The sequence below is a fragment of the Orbilia oligospora genome (genome assembly GCF_000225545.1).
Source record: "Orbilia oligospora ATCC 24927 unplaced genomic scaffold scaffold00097, whole genome shotgun sequence".
Classification (NCBI taxonomy): Eukaryota; Fungi; Ascomycota; class Orbiliomycetes; order Orbiliales; family Orbiliaceae; genus Orbilia; species Orbilia oligospora.
The window spans coordinates 1,461,941-1,484,669 of record NW_011645654.1 but is presented as its reverse complement, the minus strand read 5'-3'; the positions used below and the strand labels follow the sequence as shown (position 1 = coordinate 1,484,669).

Genomic DNA, 22,729 nt, shown 5'->3' with positions numbered 1-22,729 from the left:
AAGTATGGGGAGTCAGGGGAGGGTCGGGGGGTAGTATATTCATGTAAACCGTAAGCAAAAAAAAAAAAAAAAGAGGTGATGGTGACGATGACAGTGAAGGTGAAGTATAATATGCCAGTGCAAAGAAATCGAACAAGTAAAAAAAGCGAAAAAAGGCCAAAAGACTCACGCGCTCAAAAACGTAGACTAAGGGGAAGAAGGAGAAGATGACATGACAGATAATCTGCAACCAAGAAAGGAGAACGGAAGAAAAGAGAAAAAAACAGAATCAAAAAGGGAAGAGGAAGGAAGAAAAAGCTTATATGTATAAAAAGACTTCGAAGAAGTGAAGTTTATCAACAAAGAAAAAAAAAGTACAAAAAAAAGGCCCGCCAAAAAATGAGGTCATAGTATCAGTCCAAAGCTGACCTATGAATTCACCGTCAACCCTCCAAACCCATCTACGATTTCGTCATCCCTCGGTGTCTCCCTCACGGGACTCACGACCTTATCCAACGCCACACTGTGTAAAGCAGGCTTGGCCCCTCCCCACCTACCCCCTTCTCTCAATTTCTCTTCTCTCTTCTTCAACTGATTAATAACCCACTCTCTCACCTCTGGGAACCCGCTTGTCACCGGTGTAGCCGGTTGCTGCGGCTCCACATTCGCTACTTCCTCACCTTCCTCAGGTTCTTCTTCCTCAGTTATTGTCTGAGTTGATTGCATATCCGACAACCATGGATGTTGCAGTAGAGCGGCATATGTCGGTCGCATCTTGGGTACTTTATGCAGCGTCCGCCTCACGAAATCTCTAGCCTGAGGCGAGAACCCTTCATCGGGCAGGTCTGGTGGCGGGCCGTCCACAATTGCCTAAGAGGCATATTAGCATGGCTCTCTCCCACAAAAGAGTATCTTTGGAAAAAGCAAAATCGGTAATACTCACACTCAATTGACTAAATATATTATTATACGTCTCCGGCGGGTACGGATACCTTCCCATCGCGCATTCTAGAATACTCAACCCCAAACTCCAAATATCGCTCTGGACACTATACGTGCCATCTTTATTACCAATCCCTCCACCTGTGTTCCCATTCGCCCCTGTTGCAATTCTTTCGGGAGCCATATAACTCTGACACCCGATATTCGTTTTGGCGATACTCGCCACCAGGTTCCCGCTGACCCCGAAATCGCACAGCTTCACATCACCCTTGGTATTAACCAGTATATTCGTCGGCTTTACATCTCGATGAATGATGTTGTGTTCTTCCTTTAGGTATTTAAGACCCATTACTGTGGCCCATGTTACCTTTTTCAGGACATGTTCGGGAACTCCATCACCATAAAGTTTGTCCATCGACCCGCCGTCCATCCATTCTATACAAATATAAACGGCACCTTCCTGGAAGAATGCCCCATAAAAGTCGATAATATAAGGACTAACACAGCGGTGGAGAATGTCCAATTCCATGATAATTGCCGCAAATTTGGCTTCATCGAGCTCAAGCCGTATCTCCTTCATGGCCATCACAACTCCACTGAGCTGTTTATCGTCTCTGGACTCCGAATTCTCGCCATCGGGTAATGCAGAGGAGGTTTTTAAAGATAAAGCCGGGGCGACGCCAGCGCCAGCGACCCGAACTTTGGGTTTCCGATGGATGACTTTGTAGACAGTGCCGTAGTTTCCCTTGCCCAATTCGTCGAGAGACTCCAGTTCGTCTAGCGAGATACGAAATGTACTTCCCGAGGAAAAATCGACACCCTTGCCGTGTATTACGGCTTTTCCAGCGAATTTTAGAGATCCAGTAGCAGTATCGACGTAGTTTGAAAATTTGTTGAAGAGAGAGCCAGTAGCGGGGTCGGTGCCGCCGTTTGTGGTAGTTGCAGGGCCGCTGCCCGTAACTGGGTTCGGAGCGGCACCTGGAAGGCCACCGGGGAGCTTGAGGCCTCGACGGAAGCCGAGAGATTGTCTTGGTGGCGTCGGTGCGGCGCCTGCTACCGGTGAAGACTGCCACGTCGGAGCATTGGGCCGATTTAAGCGGGGAGAGGCGGTGGGGTTAAATGCTCCGCCGATGAAAGCACCACCTGGTGAAGCCGTGGCTAGTGTGGGAGCATTCGAACCAGTCATCGAGTGCTGACGTTTCTGGTGGAATGCCTTGAGAATTGCTTGCATATCTTTTGCATCTTTAGGAAGTTCTGCCTTTGTCGTTGTAGAAGTGGTAGGGACAACTGGAGATGATGGAGAGAAGGCGGCAGCGGGAGGTCGACGGGCGGCATTGAGAGCGCTTAGAGGATGAGACACTTCAGGAGTTGGGTCTGAAATGGTACGTAGATTTGTTGAGAAGGGAGGAGCTGGCGTAGAAACAGTGGAGGGGTCTGTAGGAGGTTGGGGGTCGGTGTCGGGAGGAAGTGAGGTGGACATGATGTTGGTGGAGGAGGAGGGGAAGGAAGGAAGGAATGAAGGAAGGAATGAAGAAAGGAAGGATAGAAAAGGTTATGATCGTAGCTCCGGGGCGAAGCTTGAAGAGTACCCCGCTGGAGGGAGGTCTCGATGGTGATGGTAGTTAGGCAACCTGGTTGACCGGTTGGTTGTGGTCGTTGGTCGGTCGGCTGGCTGGCTGGCTGACTAGTTGGCTGGTTGGCTGGCTGGTGGTTGGTTGTGGCCGTATGATGATGCAATGGTGCTTGTGCTGAAGAAGAGATGATGTCAAACAGCAGCAGAAAAATGAAACGGTCGTCTGCAGAATTAAGAGAAATCCGAGTCAGAACAGCGAACAGAACAGAACAGAACGGATACGAACGAGATAGATCAGACGAGTTGCAGGCAAAGTTGAAATAGTGAACGGACAGGAATGCTGGAAGCTAAGTAGGTACCTACAGTACTCTGCTTTTGCTGTGGAGATATTGACGATGGTGGTAGTGGTGGTGGGTACAGTGATAATGATAAAGATGGTAAAGGTAGTATGTATGTACTGTACAGGAAGTAGCTATGCTTGTGCTATGCTATGCTCCGGTATGGCTCTGGCTCTGGCTCTGGCTACAGTGGGATGGTGATGGTATGATGATGAGGTGGAAATGAGGAGGAAGGAAGAAGAGGAGGAGAAGAGAGGCTGTTTAACTAAGAGCTTTGGAGTGGTAATAGCTTAGCAGTGCTCTTGTTCCGTAGTTGGGTAGGTCTTGGGATGTGAATGCGGGAGCGGCGGGAGGAGTTCTTTGCACTGGCCGACGACCAACCACCATCCACGAACCGTCAACCATCAACCATCAACCATCAACCATCAACCATTAACCGTCAACCACCACCACCACCATCATCATCATCATCAAATCATCAAACAAAACAGCTAAAACAACTAAAAACCAGCCACGACATAACCATAATGACGGGAAATAACGGCGGGCCTGAAACTTCAAAGAAACTCTAGAAAAGTATAAACTAAAAGGAATAACTGAACTGACCTTTGCTTGACAATCCGAAAAAGAACTTCCAAACATTCACTCACTGCATTACCCACATCCCAGTCAGTCGAAGAAGATCGGGATATACAGAAAGAACACTCTTCTTTCTTTCTTCAAAAATATGCAATGCAAGGCATGCAGGGACACCGCAGATATCGATATATATATTCTAAATTCGAATTCGAATTGGATTTTCCTTCTGATCTGGTTCCACCAGAATAATCCGAGGCGGACTAGTTTTATATCCTTTTATACGTTTAAAAAGGTATATAATGCAAACCAACCGTTCACATGTGGTACCCAATCGAAATTCAAGGGCCTACTGCTGAAATGACTGAATCCGAATAAACGAACGAAGCAATACTCACCGAAAGCCCTATCAAAAAGGAAAAATCGGTGTCTCCGGTCACCAAAGTGAGGCATGCACCCACACTAGTTCGTACACTATTTGGACTTTTTTTTCTTTCGAAAAAATTCTCCAACCAAACCAGCTAGGGTCTAGCGGAACCGACGGATAACTGTTGAGTTTCACTGTTTTCGAAGCACCAGCGGTGTACTGGCGGTGGTCCTGGTGGTGGTGGTGGTGATATTGATTTTACTCTATCACACTGCGCACTGGTCTCGGAAACACCCCAGTCGAATAGGTGGTATTCCTCAGCCACAAAAGAAGAAGAGAACGGATTCTAAAATTCTTCGGTGCTTTGCCGGCCTGCCGGTCAGATTATCTGTTTCTGTACCACCTGGGCTCCGGATTCGACGATTCCTGAGCTACTGATTGGGTCCGAGGCCGTTTTGAAGGAATTGTATGGGATGCGAGAACCAGGGTACGAATCTGAGACCTTCTCCCTCAAATTGTCACGGGGCTCTCTTTCTATATCTTCTAATCACAAACAAAAGTATCGCGCAGAAACCAAAAGCAAGAAGAGGAAGTATTAGGAGACTAATTAATTTAGAGGGAACTTTAAAAACCACAAAGCGAAGTATTCAGGACCAAATATATATATTCGGTACTTCCTTCTTTTTTCTTGTTCTTCTTCATCGATATGTTTTTTTATATCCCACCCCTCCGGTTATAATAAACAGGTAAGAATCCCCACCACACTCTCACCCACCCACACTCCGGGACCTGCATCTCTTCCCACATCAACCGCCAAAAAAAATAGCTCCCCCCAGCACCAAAAGTCCCAAATCCAAGGAAGAAAAACCACCCACCAAAGAAAAAGTACCCTTCCCCAAGGAAAAACCCTGAAGCAACATCTGCACACCTACATCATCGTGCACAGAGACTACCAACCATGGTTAAGACTTATTTCTCCATCCAGTAAAAATCATCTCCTGTACAGCTAACAGGAGAAAAGACAGAGCAGAGGGGGCGGAAACTTAGGACGAAAGAGATTTAAGCTATTCGAGTGTAAAAATAGCACAAATTGTGGGGCAAGTTTATTGGGTGCTCTCCCCGCCATCATACAATATATATATCTGCCTGATACTATACTACACAGTATAGCTTACTTACTACCCTGACCAGCAGCTCAACTTTGGCAAGTGAGTATTAATAAGATGATCACAGGCTATTCTTTCCAATTTCCATCTTTTTGACCAGTGCCAACGAACGATATACGACAGCTACTTTACTTTCTAATTAGTCAGAGTGGTTCAAAACTTTGGAAGATCTTAACCATGACAAGCCTACATGGCTGCAGCTAGCTCGTCCGGAACATCACGAGAAAAAAAACACCCACTAAACCAACTCCGTCCCATTCCACGGAATAATAATTACCCCCATTTCTCCATTTGGTCTTCTACCGTTAATTCATGAATTCCAAGGAAACAAAACCTAATATAGCTCCAATTTCAAGGAAACAAAAAAAAAGAATATTAATACGGATATAGACAAGGCTAGTACAAACCCAGGGAAGAAATAACCGACCGTTTTCTGCTTCTCCTCAATCGCCTTTTCTAAATAAAAACCTAAATCTGACAAGCTTAACTGCAAGGTCTTATATATATTGCCTAGGTAATCTACAGTCTGACATATAGAACATACGTACATACCTATATACGTTTCGTTTCTCCATAGATGTGCGTGTGGGGAAACATCGCTAGATATGTGTTTATGTGTATGCATGTAGCTTTTTCTTCCTTGGTTTTTTTAAATTTTTTTTGTTCGTGTTCCTGAACTATTCTCGGTCCCTGGCGACTCCACTTCCAACTTCCTTCTTTCAAATCCGGGATGTATGCGCATGCAGCAATGCATTGAATATCAAAAACAAGAAAGAAAAAATATCTTGGAATCTAATCGGGGTATTACTTAGGTAATTACTCGTTCCAACTATCCCCACGTCAAATGCGGTACCCTGAAACGCAGGTGCGGAGATGTGATTAATAATATCGATGTGGTATAGATAGATAGATAGATGAATTAATCAATTATATTATACTAAAAACTACCTCCTAACTGCAATACGAATAAGATTCCAAAGTGGCCTCCAAATGCTGCATGTCGAGTACTCGCTTTCATCATAATCGTCAATCATGATCGTGAGACCAATTAACTAGTTACCTTGCGTATGTATCAACCAAACAAAAAAAAGACTATATCCTCCGTTGCATACCTTCTTTTTCTTTCTCTTCCTTCTTTAAACAAAAACCCTTCCAGAATCAAAAAAAAGTCTCTAAGATCAAGTAGTTCAAAGGATGTGGTCGTCGTAGTAGTGGTCTACACAGGCAACCACTTAAGCTTATTCTTCAAATTCTCAACTCCACTCCACTCCTTAACCTCATCTTCACTAACAACCCCAAGACCCACCATATCCCCCCAAAACACCATAGCCTTCTGCTCCGCATACTTCACATAATCAAACTCATCCCCTTCCTCTTCACTCTTCAAGCTCTTCACATCTCCATCGTCCCCTTCCTTTTCCTCATCACCGACCACAAGTCCAGGAATAACAGCTTGAACAATACCCCATAACGCCCAACAGGCGTTAACAGCTCCTCTCCAATCCCTACTTTCTACTACAAGTCTTTCGACTTCCTTTTCCATTGTTTCCATTTCGTCCTTGGTTGGGAGTCGACCTTCGAGGTTGAATATCATGCTTTGGCGTTTACGCATGTATTCTGGGTCTGCGGCGTCTTCGGTTGGGATTACGTAAGGTAGTGAACGGTGTTCGACGTAGGAACGGAGGATGTTACGTTGTTCCGGGACGGTGGGGAAGTGGGCTTCGTGGACTGTGTGGGCGGTTGGGGAGAGGATGCAGTGGTAGTCTGACATCCATTCGCACTGTTTTTTTGGAAGTGGTGGGTGGTTAGTATTTTGGTTTATATTGTGGGTTTGGTAAGGGAGAGGGGATCATGACTTACGAAGTGGTTTGCGAATTCGGCGCCACGGGTGTTTGCACCGGCGTATTCGAAGTCGATGACGATGAGGGATTGTCGGGGGGTTAGGGAGGTGAGGGGTAGGAGTGCTGGTGATTTTGAAGCTGGTGTTGGAGGTTCGGTTTCTGACATGCGGGACATGATGTTGCCGTATTGTGTCTATGACTTGTTAGTTCCATCTAGCCGATATTATATGATTCTCATATGGGTGGAGGGGGGGAGGGGGGGTAATACATCATTGTGACAGAACACCAGTTGCCTCTTGATCTCCTTCCTTCCACCGTACCGTTCCTCCAACCACGGCCTATAACGCTCTTCAACAATCTCTCTCAACTTCTCCCAATTGGTAACCAATAACTTCTTCCCCACCTTTATCCTCTGCAACTCCTTCATAACTCTCTCACCGCGACCAACCCACTTCTCCCAATTACGCCATATCATAGGTCCACCTGCTCTTTCGGAGTCAAGGAGCGGGATATGATCGTGAAGATCTCGCATACGTCGACCGATACGACGGGAGGTATCGGGTAGTCGAATGTCTTCGCGGGTGAGTGTTGTCGCATCGAAGAATTCTTCGAAACGACCGTTGTCGAAGGTTCCCAGGAGGGTTGGACCGACTTTGTGCTTTGCCAGACGGCGGAGGATGTTGAGTTCTGTGTCGCGGTCGATGAGGTGGCCGACTTGGGGGCCATAGATACGGAGCAGGAGGGGTCTAGATGATGATTAGTATTCATTTGTTTTAGTTGTATTAGAAGTACGTTAAGGGGGGTATGTTACTTTGGCTTCCTTGGGCGACGGTCTTTGTCGACGGGTGTCATGTATGGAGTGTCCACGGGCTTTGAAGCTTTCTCGTGGGAGACAGTAGGCGGAGTGACTTTGTAGACCTATCCTCCAAAATTAGAATACATCTATATCATCACGGGGAAAGAAGGGCATGTCATGGCATACAGCATTGGTAAGAGCACCGCTAATCCGACTGACCACTAACTCCTCTCCACGTTCCAAATCGACCTTTCTCCAATTCTTAATCTTGAGAGTATGGGTCAAACGTAAGATCTCAGCTCTAAATTCGACACTCCATTCCTTAGAATTATCGAGGTCGGCTTCACATCCCGGAACATCTTGAAGAATGGTCTTTTCGTTATCAGTGGTGTAAAAATCTTCGAGACTGGCAGCATGGGACAATAATGGTTTATGATTATTTTTCAGAGAGCGAGAAGAACGACGACGGATATGGGAAGGACGTTCGAGAGCTGCAGAGTCAAGGATCGCTTCGAGCTTACGAAGGGATTCAAAACTTGAACCAACGGGACCAGCGGGACCAGATCCCGCAGAATCGCCGTTTATATTGGCGAACTGTTCGAGTTGCTCTTCATACCATGATTTTACTTGTTCGTAAAAACTATTGGCAGCACCTTCACGAGGAATCGTGGCGAGAGATTTTGAGGAAGATTTGGAGGATTTCATCATCACGGATGAGGTAGAGTCTTCATGAGAAGGGCCGATGTCAAGGTCTGCTAGGGACGAGCCGATGGCAGAATCGGAGACTGGGATGTCAGGAGAAGATTCAGCAGTGCGGTTAGCTCGGTGGAATTTTGCCTGGAGGACGGAGGAGAGGGATGCACGGTGGGGACGGATGCGGGGGGAGGCACGCGGGGAGGCGGCCGGGGAGAATTCTAAAGTATTTTGCTTCAAATATTAGCACGTCATGCTCGCATATACCCACAGAGCCTAGCTACCACATTTTTTTTTTCAAGACTAGAAATCACTTTGGGTAATAGTATTTCTATTTTATCTTTTATCACAAGACAGGATACCCAAGTGGTGTTAGGGCGTGCATATATGTCTTGTCATGTCTTGTCCTGTATGTGGGTGGAGGTATAAGTAGGTATGTACGCACCGACTTTGTTAGGGACGAGGGACGTCATGGTGGATGATTCGGGGCAGAAGCCAGCCAATGGAAGAGATTCGCTCGACAAAGAGATTCAGGGGATTAGTTAATCAACAATTCCGATTCAATTCAAGCGCATGCATTCACAAACACTTTTTTTAGTTTGGCACCAGTCAGATCTACTGTTCAATATGAAAAACGATCTCACGAAGAAACAGAGATAAATGAGAGATAGTTAGACGAGGAGGAAGAAGAAGAGAAGAGAGAGAAGGGAGGGAATTCAAAAGAGAGAGAGAGAGGGAAAGAGGTCAGACGACCAGTTTTTATAATTCGGAGTCGAGTTTCAGTTCCAGCCAGTTACACTCGCTCAAAGGCTCCCCACGATGGAGGAAGAAAGCAGCCCTATCTCTTTAACTTAGCTTAACTTAACTTTCAGATATCCCCACGCCGGGTCCGTGCTAGCTCTCTTTCTTCTTTCCCAACCAATGCCGAAAGACTAATGAGCATAAAAATGACTGGGTGGCTGAAAGAGGATTAGCAAATATGAAATGGAAGAAAGAGCCTCTTTGCAAGCTTTGGGCTCCTGCCCGATTGTGTTTTTTCTTCTCACAACCAAATTTTGGGGCGCACGAGCTGGAGTTCTGGAACGCTGTTGGACAGTTTGACAGGAAACCGGATAGACCTGCTTTGGCACATGGAATTTTTCTTGTTCGAGATTGTCCGCGTACGTACACATTCCCATACCAACTGCTTATATTGCATGGGCATAGGCATGGCATGGCATGGCATGGGTGGGTATGGTTGTGCAGCAGCGTGGGGAAGCAGTTTATATCAACTGAACCATTACATGCATGTACATAATGGTATGACTTTCAACAGAAAATTCATAAGGATGTACGATGTGAGTACTTTAAGTAGGTACCTAAAAGAGCTGTCAGTCCACCAGACCATATATTATTATATAAGAAGAAGAAGAAGAATAAGGGGAAGGGAAAAAGAGCCTACGGGAACTTATGCAGCCGAGGGCCAATAAGAAAAAAAACTCGGGCCGATGCGATGAGCTATTAGCTGCTGTTGATATCATGATTATATAAGAGTCGTCGTCAGATTGTGGCTTGGGATGAAAGGTCAAAGGTATGCCGCTGGGTGATGATGGTATGAAGATGAGGCTGCTGGCTGCTGCGGCAGTTGCGGTTGAACATTGTTTTAATTAAAATGCCTGCATGCAGTAATCAACTTTCCCGTCGGAGCTGAACTGTCCCCACTGCACTATACTAGTTTCCACATAGACTACTTCTTTAAGTAATCCATGATAGATATTGATATAGATCTGGATGGATCTGTTATATGTAGCAAGTGGGGCATCGTGGGTTTTAATATGAATTCGGCTTCACTGATTTCCGTTGGATGTTAGTGTAGGTACCTGTCCATACAACGGGCATAGATAACTCCGACACACTTACTAAATGCACAGCCCATCTTACCCTTCATTCATTCGTTCAATCCATTCATTCCCCTCCTTTGCCTATCCATTCATTGATAAATGTATGTAGAAATGAGAAGAAGTATAAGTATATAAAGTATATAACATCACGGCACGACAGTCGAAGAGTTTCTTGGTTGTAGTGGTGGTTGTGTCAGGATAAAACTGCTTAGTCAGGCAAATCAGCCAAGTGGATAGTGTCGCCAGTACAAGCTTAGGCACCGCTCTAGTTACCAACTGGCCCCATTTAGCCAGCCAGCCATATCACTGTCAATCGATCAATCAGCCCCTCATTCGACTCCTTTTACTTTACTCTACTTCTTTTCTTTAACTCTTCTTTAACTCTTCTTGTTTTTCTTCTTTTTTTAATCTTATTTTTCTGGTTCAAGTATTCTTCCCGCCCGTTCGGGTGCTGCTCTGTTCTATTGTAAAATGGCGGACGAAGCTCCAGGTCGGCCCAGCTTCAGTTCCAGCCACGGTTCTGTTGCCTCCTCCTCGTATGTACTGTATCTGTCCCCTATCCCCTCCTTGATCATGATCTATTGTAACCCACCATCACATTCACCATCCTACACCATCTTGAACTTATGGAATCGATTGAATGGATGAGTGAAGTGAAATAGAACAGAATAAATGATCATATGAAGCATCCTGCTGACTCCTGTCAAACGAAATCACACACAAAATAGTCACAAACGCTCCAAATCAGCTATCGCTCTCTCCCGCCTCTCTGTTGGCTACCACAAATCCAAGAGCTCCGACAAGCTGTCTCCTTCTCCAACAACCTCTGCATATAAACCACCTCCTTCTGCCGGTGCTTCGCCCACAGCTTCCACCCATCCATCAGCGGCTTCACTGCTGTCCCCCACCGCCGCTATGGGTAAGAGCGAGAGCATAAGATCCTCCGCCTCCTCCACAAAGGCTCACAAGCGAGCTCAATCATATGCTCCTTCGTCTCAATCCACTCCTTCTCTCACTCCGGCTTCTACTCTCGATTCTAGCTTGACTGTTGCTAGAACGCTCAGTGTCTCGCATCCACCTCCTAAACCGACTTCCCTAGAAGAATCCGTTCGAACATTCCGTCTCTTCGAAGCTCTACGGAATGGAGACACATCGGCTATATCGAAGGCAATCAGGGATGCCTCTGAACCGGAATCTACAATTGAAATGGCCTCAATCCTGTTGCTAGCCGTTCAGTGCGCCGAAGTTCAGGTCGTCGAGTTTGTGCTCTCTTCGACTTCTCGCGACCCTTCCAATCCTTCAAAACCATATCTGGATATCAACTATCGTGACATAAACACTGGCAACACTGCTCTCCATTTCGCTGCCCACCTCGGCCGACAGCCTCTCGTCTCTCTTCTCCTTTCGGAACCTAACATCAACGACGTCATACCGAACCTCCAAGGTTCTCAAGCTATCGATATTTCCCGGACACCAGAGATAGCACAAGAACTCCAGCTTTCCAGAGACGTCTACCTCGACAACCGACTGATCGACCTCCATAAGCTTGTCGTGACACATGCATATTCCGACTTGGAAGCTTTCCTTGAAGTCCCCCGTACCAGAGCTCTTCTCGACCTAAACGCCCACGATGGTGGTATACCAGGCAGTACCCTCCTCCATGAGGCTGCCAAAAACAAAGATATCAGGCTGATACAAATTCTTTTGCTGCACGGTGCAGATCCATTCCGCCGAGACAAAAGGGGCAAACTTCCACAGGATGTTACAAAGGACGAGAAGACTCGAGCTGTACTAAAGCGTTCCCCAGCAGCTATAGCTGCTAAAAACAGTATCCAAGAAAAGGCTGTTCTCGGCTCGGGTGCTGGGATCCCTGGTGCTGAAGACACGTCCAGGGATGGAACCCACCGCGAGGGGAGGGAGATGAAAGGACACCTGAAAAAATGGACTAATTATACGGGAGGTTACAAGTTACGGTGGTTTGTATTGGAGAATGGCGTACTCAGCTACTACAAGCATCAAGGTAAATTTTTTTCTTTTTTTTTTTTTTTTGTCAAAAACAGGTAGAAGCATGAAATTAACACAAGTGCAGATGACATGGAATCCGCCTGCCGTGGTGCTATCAACATGAAAATCGCAAAACTCTACATGGATCCCCAAGACAAGCTTCGCTTCGAAATCCACGGAAAATCGTCTGTCAAATACCACCTCAAAGCTGACCATCAAGTCGAAGCCAAACGATGGTATTGGGCTCTCAACAATGCTATCCAGTGGGCGAAGGATGAGGCACGCATGGAAGCTCAGAAGGTCGACCGAGCGAAGGTTAGACTGACTACCGCGAGCAGTACTACAAGCACAGACCAACTATCGATCAACGACTCCGTTACGGATATTCCTGGTACACCTGGTACACCCAGCTTCTCCGGTGAGCGCCGACAAAGCAAGGTTTACGCTCCATCCGCCCGATCCCGACTTACTGTCAGTGGTGAGCTCTCTTGGGAAGACGTTTCTGAATCCAAACTAGAATCCGCAGAAAATGGACAACCGCGACGGATGCCTAGTTCTGAAGACGATGATGACGACGATCTCGATGACGACGAGTATGACGATGCAGTGGAGAACAACGGGAAAATGGCAGACCCGGTCTATAACGAAACCTACCAGATGATGGCACATTCCACCAAAATGCAACTCGATATGCTCGCCGGAGCCTGTGCCGCCATAACCCTAGAGACGTCGAAGAATCCAGCGACACCTATCAGTGATCCTGGTATTCTCGCGGCGTTAACAAGCTACGAAGGGGCGGTCAATAACCTCAGAAGTCTAGCCGGTGATCTATTCAAGTTGAGCAGAGACCGCGAAGCGTATTGGAAAGCAAGGTTAGATAAGGAGATCCATATGAGAAAACTGTGGGAGGAGAATATGACTCGACTAGCGGTGGAGCAAGAGGAATTAGAAGGGAAAATGAACGAAGTACAATTGAAACAGAAGCGTACAAAGAGGGCCCTGAGAGAGGTATTGAGGGAAGGTGCTGTTGCCTCGCCAAGTGGAGCTGTGGAAGAATTGCACGAAGCATTGGAGGATTTGGCAGTTATTGAAGAAGTAGGCGAACCCTCGACGGCTCCACAAACGGCACCTACCTCTGTTGTTGAGAATACACCGGTGGCTGTTGCCCTAGCTAGGAAGAAGACAATTAAGGTTGCGAAAATGGAGTTGAGTGATTCCGATGATGCAGATGCCTCTGATGAAGAGTTCTTCGATGCTGTGGATGCTGGTGAGATCGATGTACAGAAGGAGATGCCAGCACCTGCCGTTACAGTGGAAATTCCAGTCACAGCGGATAGATCTGACATCGAGGAGATCGTGGAAGAGGCAGTGAGGAAGAGTGTTGAGTACCAAGACGAGAGTGATAAACGATTAGTCGCTATCAAGAGGAGTTTCAAGGGATATGAGGAACCACCTCGGTTCAAGTTCGATAAGAGTGCTGATGATAGGCCAAAGATCTCGCTTTGGGTGAGTTTATAATCGAATGACAGGGTTTACGGCTCGCAGTGGCTAACATAACTATAGGGAATCTTGAAATCCATGATTGGCAAAGATATGACTAAAATGACACTGCCGGTTTCTTTCAACGAGTGCACCTCGCTGCTCCAGCGTGTCGCCGAGGATATGGAGTATACCGATCTTCTTGACATGGCTGCAGAACGTGCCGACTCTCTTGAGCGTCTTGTCTACGTCGCTGCTTTCGCGGCAAGCGAGTATTCTTCCACCATCAACCGTATCGCAAAACCGTTCAACCCACTTCTAGGCGAAACATACGAATACTGCCGTCCCGACAAAGGTTTCCGATTTTTCGTCGAGCAAGTCAGCCATCACCCGCCCGTCGGTGCTGCATGGGCAGAAGCCCCGCGTTGGTCGTATTACGGTGAATCTTCCGTTCGCGCAAAGTTTTACGGCAAAAGCTTTGATATCAATCCACTGGGAACATGGTTTTTAAAACTTCATCCTGTTACTGGAGGTGAAGAGTTGTATACTTGGAAGAAGGTGAATACCGCTGTGGTTGGTATTATTACTGGATCGCCGACGGTGGATAATTACGGGCCTATGGAGATTAAGAACTGGACAACTGGGGAGCAGTGTGTCCTTGACTTTAAAGCACGAGGATGGAGAGGTGCAGGTGCTTATGAAGTTAAGGGACGAGTAGTGGATAAAGATGGAATGCAGAAGTGGAGTATGGGCGGTAGGTGGAATGATAAGCTGTACGCAAGGATGAGTCCCGGATACGATGCACAGATATCACCTGCAGGCCAAGGAAATGATTCGGCAGCGATCAGCAAGAGTTTCTCGAGTACCCAAGCGTTTTTGGTGTGGGAGACACACGAACGTCCACCAGCACCATTCAACCTTACACCATTTGCGATTAGTTTGAATTACCTACCGGAAGGATTGAGGCCGCATCTATGTCCAACGGATACACGGTTAAGACCTGACCAGAGGGCTATGGAGGATGGAGAGTACGACTTTGCAGCTGAGGAGAAGAATAGGTTGGAGGAGAAGCAGAGGGCCAAGAGACGGGAGAGAGAGACTAGTGGGGAAGCTTACAAGCCAAGGTGGTTTACGAAGGAACGGGATGAGACTACTGGTGAGGAGTATTGGAAGAATAATGGAGAATACTGGGAGTCGAGAGATGTGGTGGGGAATGGAGGAAGTTGGGAGGGAGTGCCGGATATCTTCTAGAGTACTACTGGGGGTTCTACTTGTGGGGACGGACGGGTTGTAACCTCCAAGTTTTGGATGGGCACCTCGGTTCACGGATAAGCAGGGACGCTTGCTGCTTGGAAGCGAGAGGGGATCGTGTCGAAATTTAAGGTTTGTGATTTATGTTCGAGGAGATTTCCAGATCTGTATCTTTTATGTCACTAGCCTCGACGCCTCTTTTTTTATTGTGGATAATCTTTGGCTTAGCATGTACTGCCTATTTGCTGAAGCGGTATGATTTATTTTATTCCTGATGCGGGGCGGATCTATCCCGAAAGTTTCTTCTTCTTTCTTTCATTTCATGGGGCATAATTCTCTTCGGAGCCCTGAAAATTTTTGGTCTTCTTGCTTTAATATTTTTTAATCTTGAGATATCGACGGTACCTAGGTATTTACCTATAATTTATTTAGCTATGGCATAAGTATAGTTGCGACGGCGGGAAGGGGAGGTTAGCCCAGACCGAGGCGAATCGAGCAGGTCTCTAAATTACTTTTTTTTTCTCCATCCCGTTGATTCGATCATCCCATAAGCCCGTTTGTCCCAAGTCGTGATCAACTCCGCTCCGCATACTTTCGCAAATCCACACTCTCCTTCCCCACTCCGGGTGGGCCCTCTATATCGGATATTGATTGGTTTCTGACGCGATTTGGAGGTCTCGTAAACCCAGATCCACCATGAAACGATTTATTAGACGAGAGCGAAAAGACTACGGGGAGCCAAAAAAAATGCTACTACGCAGTGTCAATGCGAGCTCGAGCTCTCGAACGGGGAGGCTATTTGTTTTTAACCTTCTTGAAGAAAACCTTAAAAACCCCCGTCTCGGCTAGCTAGCTGCCGGTACGCGGGATGAACTAAGTGCATAGCTCGACAATCAAGTTGTGGGATTTCTTTGAAGAAGAAGAAAAGGCAGAGCTAACTGAGATGTTTGTGGTACCAGATTGTTTTTACTATACGGCTTCCAGACTAGCTACTAGGAGTTGTGGAGCCGCAGGAGCTACTAGATTAGTATAGATCCTGTGATGAATAAGACCTCCCCCCTCGATCTATGCAGCTAAATGCAGGATGCGCGCCGTTTTTTACGATAGTACATTTCTATTATACCACACGGGATTTGATTAACTCAATAGGTAAGTAGGTTGTAGCATATGCATTGCGATGCCGTTCAGGACCTAGAAGGATTGTATTTAGCGGCTGATGGCGATTTTCTTATGTTTATTTCTTTTTTTAGGAGGGCTAGAGTTCAAAGCATGGATGAGGAGTGCGGAAAGGTGATAGGGTGGCCCATGTACCCGCATACATGGATCGTACATGGCTTACGAGACGAAGGGAGGAGGCTGCTGAAGACCTTCAGGACCCGGATTGGGGGGTTAGAGGTATGCATGTCCAAGGGTTTTGTGATATTAGACTTGATGTTATCGACGGGACGGGGATGGGATCCGATGCAAGTATATAAAGACCCTAAAGAGGTACCTATCGCTGGATTTCTTCCCTTTCTTCTGGCCAGCTCAGTTGAAAGATTCTACTTCTTTTGACAGAGGGGGTTAATTCTGGGTTAATTCTTGCTTTCTCTTTTTATCGTTTACATCATGAAGACCTCAACCATCTTCTCTCTACTTACCCTCACGGGTAGTAGCTTTGTAGCAGCTGTTCCTGCTGGCCATGGTCATGGAGGTCCCCCTCCCGCACCGAAGGCATATATTCGCAACGGAACGGTACATGGACGTCACAGTCCCGAATGGGATCAAGATTTCTTCTTGGGTATTCCATACGCTCGACCACCTACTGGACCTCGTCGGTTCAGGCCGCCACAGCATCATACCCATCCTCTTGGGGATATCCAAGCTCAAGAGACAGGGAACTGGTGTTGGGGGTATAGGGTATGTTATTACTGCTCCCATCTTTTAACTTTTAGAGTTCAAGTAGGGCTAATATATTGTGCATTGGTTGTATGGATAGGGTGATCAATGGGAATACCCTCAACATGAAGACTGTCTGACGTTGAACATCGTTCGTCCGGCGGGTATAAATTACAATCATCGTAAATTGCCTGTTGCGATATTCATCCACGGTGGTGGATTCCTTATCGGTTCTGCGCATGATCAACGTTACAATATGACCTTCCTTGTTGACCAGTCTGTCAAAGAAGGGACGCCAATAATTGGTATTGGCATCAATTACCGTCTTGGAGGGTTAGGATGGATTGCTAGTCGTCAAGTTGCTGGTACCAAGAATTTGAATCTTGGATTAAAGGACCAGAGAGTGGCGTTACATTGGGTTCAAGAGAATATCAGAGCCTTTGGAGGTGATCCTAGGAAGGTTACACTCTTCGGGGCTTCGGCTGGAGCCTTGAGTATTGGACTTCATCAATTGGCTTATAACGGTCGTGATGATAAATTGTTTAGTCAGGTTATGCTTCTATCTGGTGCACCGACTTTCTTTGCAACACCAGGATTCCCAGAGACTGGACAGGCGAGATATGATTATATTCTTGCACAAACGGGGTGTACGAATCATGTGGATAGTTTGGAGTGTTTGAGAGGAGTACCGATTAGTACTCTTAATGCTGCTATCAATTCGACGGGAGGGCAGTATATAGCTCCCACGGTTGATGGAGAGTTTGTAAGCGGATTGCCAAGTGAGAATCTCAAGCACGGACGGTTTGTGAAGGTTCCTACTGTGATGGCGGGGACTACGGACGAAGGTGCTGGATATGCGAGGCAATTGGTGAAGTATGAGACTGAAGCACAGTTGAGAGGGTGGCTTGGTATGTTCTTCTTCCTCTTCTCTTTCTTCTTCTCCTCCCCTTGCCTCTCTCTTTTTACTCTTGGTTCTTTATACGTTCAAGATGCTAATATAAAGTCGCGGGATTGTGTAGAGGCTACTACATTATTCAAACCCAGTATGCTGACTACCCTCTTAAACCACTACGACGACTCGACTTCCATCCCCGCGGCCTCTGATTTCAGCCCCGCACGTCCTAACGACCCAGGCTCCATCGCCCACGGTGATCAATACCACCGCATGGCCGCCATTCTAGGCGACCTCTGGTTCATCTCTGGTAAAAGAAACTATGCCCAAAAACTAGCACATTTCGGCGTCCCCGTCTGGTCCGTTCGATCCAACGTTCTTCCAAACGGTTACGCAGCATGGTCAGGTGCCGTACACACCACTGACGTAAACTTCATCTTCAATAATCTTCATTCCCCTGGTTATGATATTGGTGGTACTGGAGTTAGAGTCGTACAAGACCCCATGGGTGGTCCTAGAGCAACCCAGTTTAAGGATCTTGCAGACTTCGCTAGTAGAAGTTTTGTGAGGTTCTTTGCTAGGGGGGATCCAGCTGCTGGGAGGAAGCCGGGGGATGTTAATTGGATTAAGTATAAACAGGGAGGGCCTCTTAAGGCGAACCAGATCGTGTGGGATGTTGATGATAATGGGATTAAGGTGCATATTGAGCAGGATACTTTCAGAGAGTCGGGGATACAGCACATCACCGACCATTACTTGCAGGGCAGTTTTTAGTTTTTTAATCATTAGGTGGTACTTTTATTGAACATGAAGGGGTTATGGGGTTAGTTATTGGAGTCTGTTATATACGGTAGTATGTATATAAGTATGTATAAGATAGTAGAGTAGCGCTATATAATGCTTTGGGGTGAAGATCTTGCCTCGAGATTAAGTATTCAACAATGTTGATACATCAATCCAATAGTATTGTCTCGTACTCAGACCTGGAAGCCAATATTGTATAAAAAAATATGAAAATCTCTATTTAATTTTTTATTTAACTATAGCTAGGATCTACTATTTAGCATTTCAATTTAGTTTGAGATCTAGGTCACAAGATGTAAGTCCATGGACACAAAGTTTACAGTTACAGACGTTTTATGGCGATAAGCTAGCTATATAAGATGGTCGATGATATTATTATTGGAGAGCCAACCGAGCGAATGAGAACCGTCGTGCGTTTGACAGCTGATCGGGTGATATCGATAGCGTATCCCTCGGCCTCCGGAAAATTCTTGTATACCTCATAATATAATTACTTTTAAACACAGTTTTGCAGGAAGTTGTTCAGGAGTCGAGAATGTTATTTACGAAAGCTACTGTATTTTTGGTATCACAGAACTTTGGTCTGGGGGCCAGTGCACCCGTTCCTTAAGAAGTTTTTATAACATGTCAATGTTAAACTCCTTAGCTTTCCTAAATCATTATTGACTTGGTGTAACAGGGTGTATAATATACTTACTTAGCTAATGCGTCGGTGCACCGCTGTGATCGGAAAACCAGGCTACGGAAACCAACAGGTGCAACACAAAATACAAAGAAACCAGCCCGGAATAAGCCGATACCCAAAACCAAGCGCCCCTGTACGTAACTTATGAAGGATTATTCACAGTGTTACCTTGCTTTTGCGGCATCAAGGCCTGTATAGGCTCATATCCCGTATAGGCTAATTAGTCGCGTAGGCAGCGTGACCCTAGAGAAATTAACTCCTGTCCCGTTCAACTATTGTATTACCTTGAGACCTCGAACTAGTCTGTTTACGATTTCTTACATGTAGGTCAGAATTGAATGCTGGGAGCATTAATTTGGGCAGTCTTAGGTTGAGCAGTCTAGTAGGGCAACTGGTCTCTGTCCCACTGCTAATTTGAGTGATTCCGCTGGCAGCGTGGCCCGCATGATATTCCAGCGGGCAATACGGTATAATGCCGTTGTTATTAAGCGTTAAGGTTGCATCCAATTTCATTTTTCTTTGGACGAGACGAGAATCTAACGCCCTTATTGGCGGACACTGGCATGTCCAGTATACCAAGCTTTTTTGCACCCATACCTCTTCGATACAAGCTTTTTTTGATGGGGCAGGCTGCAGGGGTTTAGCAGACGAGTGTATAGGCTTGATGATTGCGCTCTCTTAGCTTACGTTGCCATGTCTCACTCGCGTGAATTCGAGAATGCAATTGGAATAATTCTCCTCAGCCTGGGAGACGAAGGTGATTGAAAGGTCTCTTGTAAGACAGGGCTATATTTAAATTTCTTATTCGAATTGGGTCCGTTTCACGAAATAAATACTTCGTTAGCACATGCAGTTCCCCGCCGGCCTTATACTGGTTTCTGGGCTAGAGTATGCCTGAATTAATAAACCCCCTCTGCGCTGGCTTTTCAATTCCAATCTTACACCAGGCTGGGTTTCCAAACCTCTACAATTTTTCCACAATATTAATCAAAGCGACCCGGTCTCCAGTCTGTAGTTTACCTTTCCCGAATATACTCCTAGGCAAAATGGTTCTACTTTCACCCCAAACCACTCCATATTCTCCAAAAAAATCCCCGATCTGGAGATTACCATCGATAGTTCGGGTGAGAACGACAGTGTGTCTTGCGGTGTCCATTTCAATATTCCTAGTGTTGTCCTTATATATATACAGGGGCGTAGAGATACCCGTTCCTAGGGCTAAAGGAGACAAACCGCAGCCGGTGAGAAGCCTTTTGTGGATGCTTACGTATTTCTTCCATGTGGAACTCTTCAGCTCTAACGTCTTCAATCAATCTCAACAGGGACAGGACTTTTCGTACCGGCACGGCACTCCAGAGACAGATGCAAGTCTGGAAGAAGGGGAGGACCGCCCGTTGATCCTCTATGTTTATCATGAAAAGAAAAATGCTCGTCAAAACGCCCGTTTCTTTATAAACCATGGTCTACATGCACATGCCGACTTCATCTTCATCTTAAACGGTGAGACCGATTTAAGCAACGACCTCCCAACGGCACCAAATATCAAAGTTATCCGACGAGACAACACCTGCTTCGATCTAGGCTCTTACGCCGAAGTTTTAACCAGAAACGATAACGAGTTAATAAAGAAATATAACAAATTTATTCTTATGAATGCCTCTATAAGAGGCCCATTTCTACCAAGTTGGAGTCGGGAGTGTTGGACTGATGCATGGTTAGCTAAGGTTACGGATACGAATAAGGTATATATATATCATATGCACCTAAGACCTATAGAAATTTAACACCAGTGTCTGACCGCTACATCTGTTTTCACAGCTCGTTGGCATGACTCTCAATTGTAGACCCAGCCGCCATATCCAATCTATGATATTCGCCACCGACCGCATAGGCCTGAACCTATTGCTTCGCAGGATTAACACATGTTTTCCGACCTTTCGGTCTGCAGTGGAGGCTGAGACGGAGTGCACGGGAATTATTATGGAAAGCGGATATAGTGTCACAGCTTTAATGACGGCTTTCGCTTCGGATAAGGATTATGCTACTAAATGCCGGCATACAGACGTTCTGCATCAGAATAGGTATTACGGTACGACGATTCATCCGTACGAGAGTATGTTTCAAAAGGCAAATAGAAAGCTCGCGCCGGAGCAATTGGAACTGTTAACAAGATGGCATGAACGATCGAATTATTCGAGCTGGGACGTTTGTCGGAAAGCATATAACATAAGAAAGGCGACACGTTTGATGAAGCAGAAAGGGTATGACCTTGACTTCGGTCTGTAAGATCAAGGTGACCATATACATGAATACCAGTCTTGTGTTTTTTTTTTTTTTTTGAATAAATGAATATTTTCATGTATGCATTTAAAAACTTGGACGGCCGGAATCAATAGACAGTGACATCTTGTATATAGTAGGTATACAGGGAAGAGAAAATATTCACCATTACTTACAAGGCGCTTGCAGTTCCAAAGGATTATCTCTATTTTTAACAACAACATGCAATTGATCTGTAGAAGACTCAGCGGGGGAGAGATGGCCATTTCGACTTCCGGAAACAGCCACCACCATGTGTATATATATCCCCATCTTAGTATCCCCTTCCCAGTATCCTCATCTAATCCGACGACACCTCCCTCACCCCAAACTTGTGCAACTTCGATGCCCCAGGTTCCACACATGCAAAGTCTACCCTTTCGACTATTTTGCACTCTCTTCTCCGATATATATACGGCATACAAGTATTTGGAGTAGCAAGCAAAAGAAAATGAATCAAAAGGAAATACAACGATACTAGCTTGAGGGTCAAAGAACTTTGTAAGAAGCAAATGGATATCAAATAAGAGGCGCTCAAAAGGGATGCCACATTGTTGTTTGTGTTATTATTGCATTTGCGTTTGTGTAAGTTCCTTCGAAGCGCGTTAACGAGGTAGGCCCCCAAGTCTCGCTATCGCCTACTTACCATCTTATGCGATCAAACCTAGAAAGCAAAAGGTTGAGATGCTGCCTGTGAGGGATGTGGTTTGTTTAGGCTCTTGGTTTCTAAAATTAAAACCGTGAAACAGTTGTTTCTCGGATATTGCCTTGTTATAAGTAGAATTATTCTTATAAATCATTTTTGATTTGTCTCGTAGAGATGATGAGATATCGATATATCGAGATTGAGTCGTTAGATAATAATGTCACTAGCACCAACTTTAGACACCCTCAACATATCGCTCAGAAAAAACGAGATCTTACGTAAACGGGAAAAAAAATGAAAGGACAAAACCATGTGAGCCAAGAATTCTAGAAGCGAAGCTGGTGCTCCGGAAATTTTTCGTCATGAATACCTACTAGTACTATGTACAGGAACCTCCAAAAAAAAAGTGACAAACCCGTCCACGTCCGTGAAATCAAATGGCGCCACAGAAACTCATATTCTTTCTTTCGTATTCTCGAGATGAATAACTTTTGAATTAAAATACAAAACTATTTTGTTTTTATAGTTATATGTATTTTTTGTACTTTATTATCATTCTTCAAAGTTAATTCGTCAGTTACATAGTTTTGTATATCTCTGTCTTTCTCGCTCAGAAAAAG

General features: G+C 45.7%; 5 protein-coding genes across 5 annotated transcripts; 3 read left to right on the top strand and 2 right to left on the bottom strand.

The window, feature by feature from the left end:
* Nucleotides 1-408: 408 nt before the first annotated feature.
* On the bottom strand, nt 409-2,401 carry AOL_s00097g443 (uncharacterized protein; the record flags this gene model as incomplete). The annotated part of the gene is made up of 2 exons (XM_011126276.1): nt 409-849; nt 923-2,401. The coding sequence occupies 2 exons, from the start codon at nt 2,399-2,401 to the stop codon at nt 409-411; spliced, it is 1,920 nt and encodes a 639-aa protein (XP_011124578.1).
* A 3,756-nt stretch (nt 2,402-6,157) lies between these two features.
* AOL_s00097g442 (uncharacterized protein) lies at nt 6,158-8,744 on the bottom strand (the record flags this gene model as incomplete). The annotated part of the gene is made up of 6 exons (XM_011126275.1): nt 6,158-6,721; nt 6,802-6,975; nt 7,051-7,528; nt 7,594-7,700; nt 7,765-8,492; nt 8,717-8,744. The coding sequence occupies 6 exons, from the start codon at nt 8,742-8,744 to the stop codon at nt 6,158-6,160; spliced, it is 2,079 nt and encodes a 692-aa protein (XP_011124577.1).
* A 1,878-nt stretch (nt 8,745-10,622) lies between these two features.
* Nucleotides 10,623-14,885, top strand: AOL_s00097g441 (uncharacterized protein; the record flags this gene model as incomplete). Its single annotated transcript, XM_011126274.1, has 4 exons — nt 10,623-10,687; nt 10,880-12,171; nt 12,241-13,661; nt 13,719-14,885. The coding sequence occupies 4 exons, from the start codon at nt 10,623-10,625 to the stop codon at nt 14,883-14,885; spliced, it is 3,945 nt and encodes a 1,314-aa protein (XP_011124576.1).
* A 1,608-nt stretch (nt 14,886-16,493) lies between these two features.
* AOL_s00097g440 (uncharacterized protein) lies at nt 16,494-18,429 on the top strand (the record flags this gene model as incomplete). Its single annotated transcript, XM_011126273.1, has 3 exons — nt 16,494-16,784; nt 16,864-17,671; nt 17,783-18,429. The coding sequence occupies 3 exons, from the start codon at nt 16,494-16,496 to the stop codon at nt 18,427-18,429; spliced, it is 1,746 nt and encodes a 581-aa protein (XP_011124575.1).
* Nucleotides 18,430-20,403: 1,974 nt separating this feature from the next.
* Nucleotides 20,404-21,430, top strand: AOL_s00097g439 (uncharacterized protein; the record flags this gene model as incomplete). Its single annotated transcript, XM_011126272.1, has 2 exons — nt 20,404-20,886; nt 20,963-21,430. The coding sequence occupies 2 exons, from the start codon at nt 20,404-20,406 to the stop codon at nt 21,428-21,430; spliced, it is 951 nt and encodes a 316-aa protein (XP_011124574.1).
* Nucleotides 21,431-22,729: the final 1,299 nt, after the last annotated feature.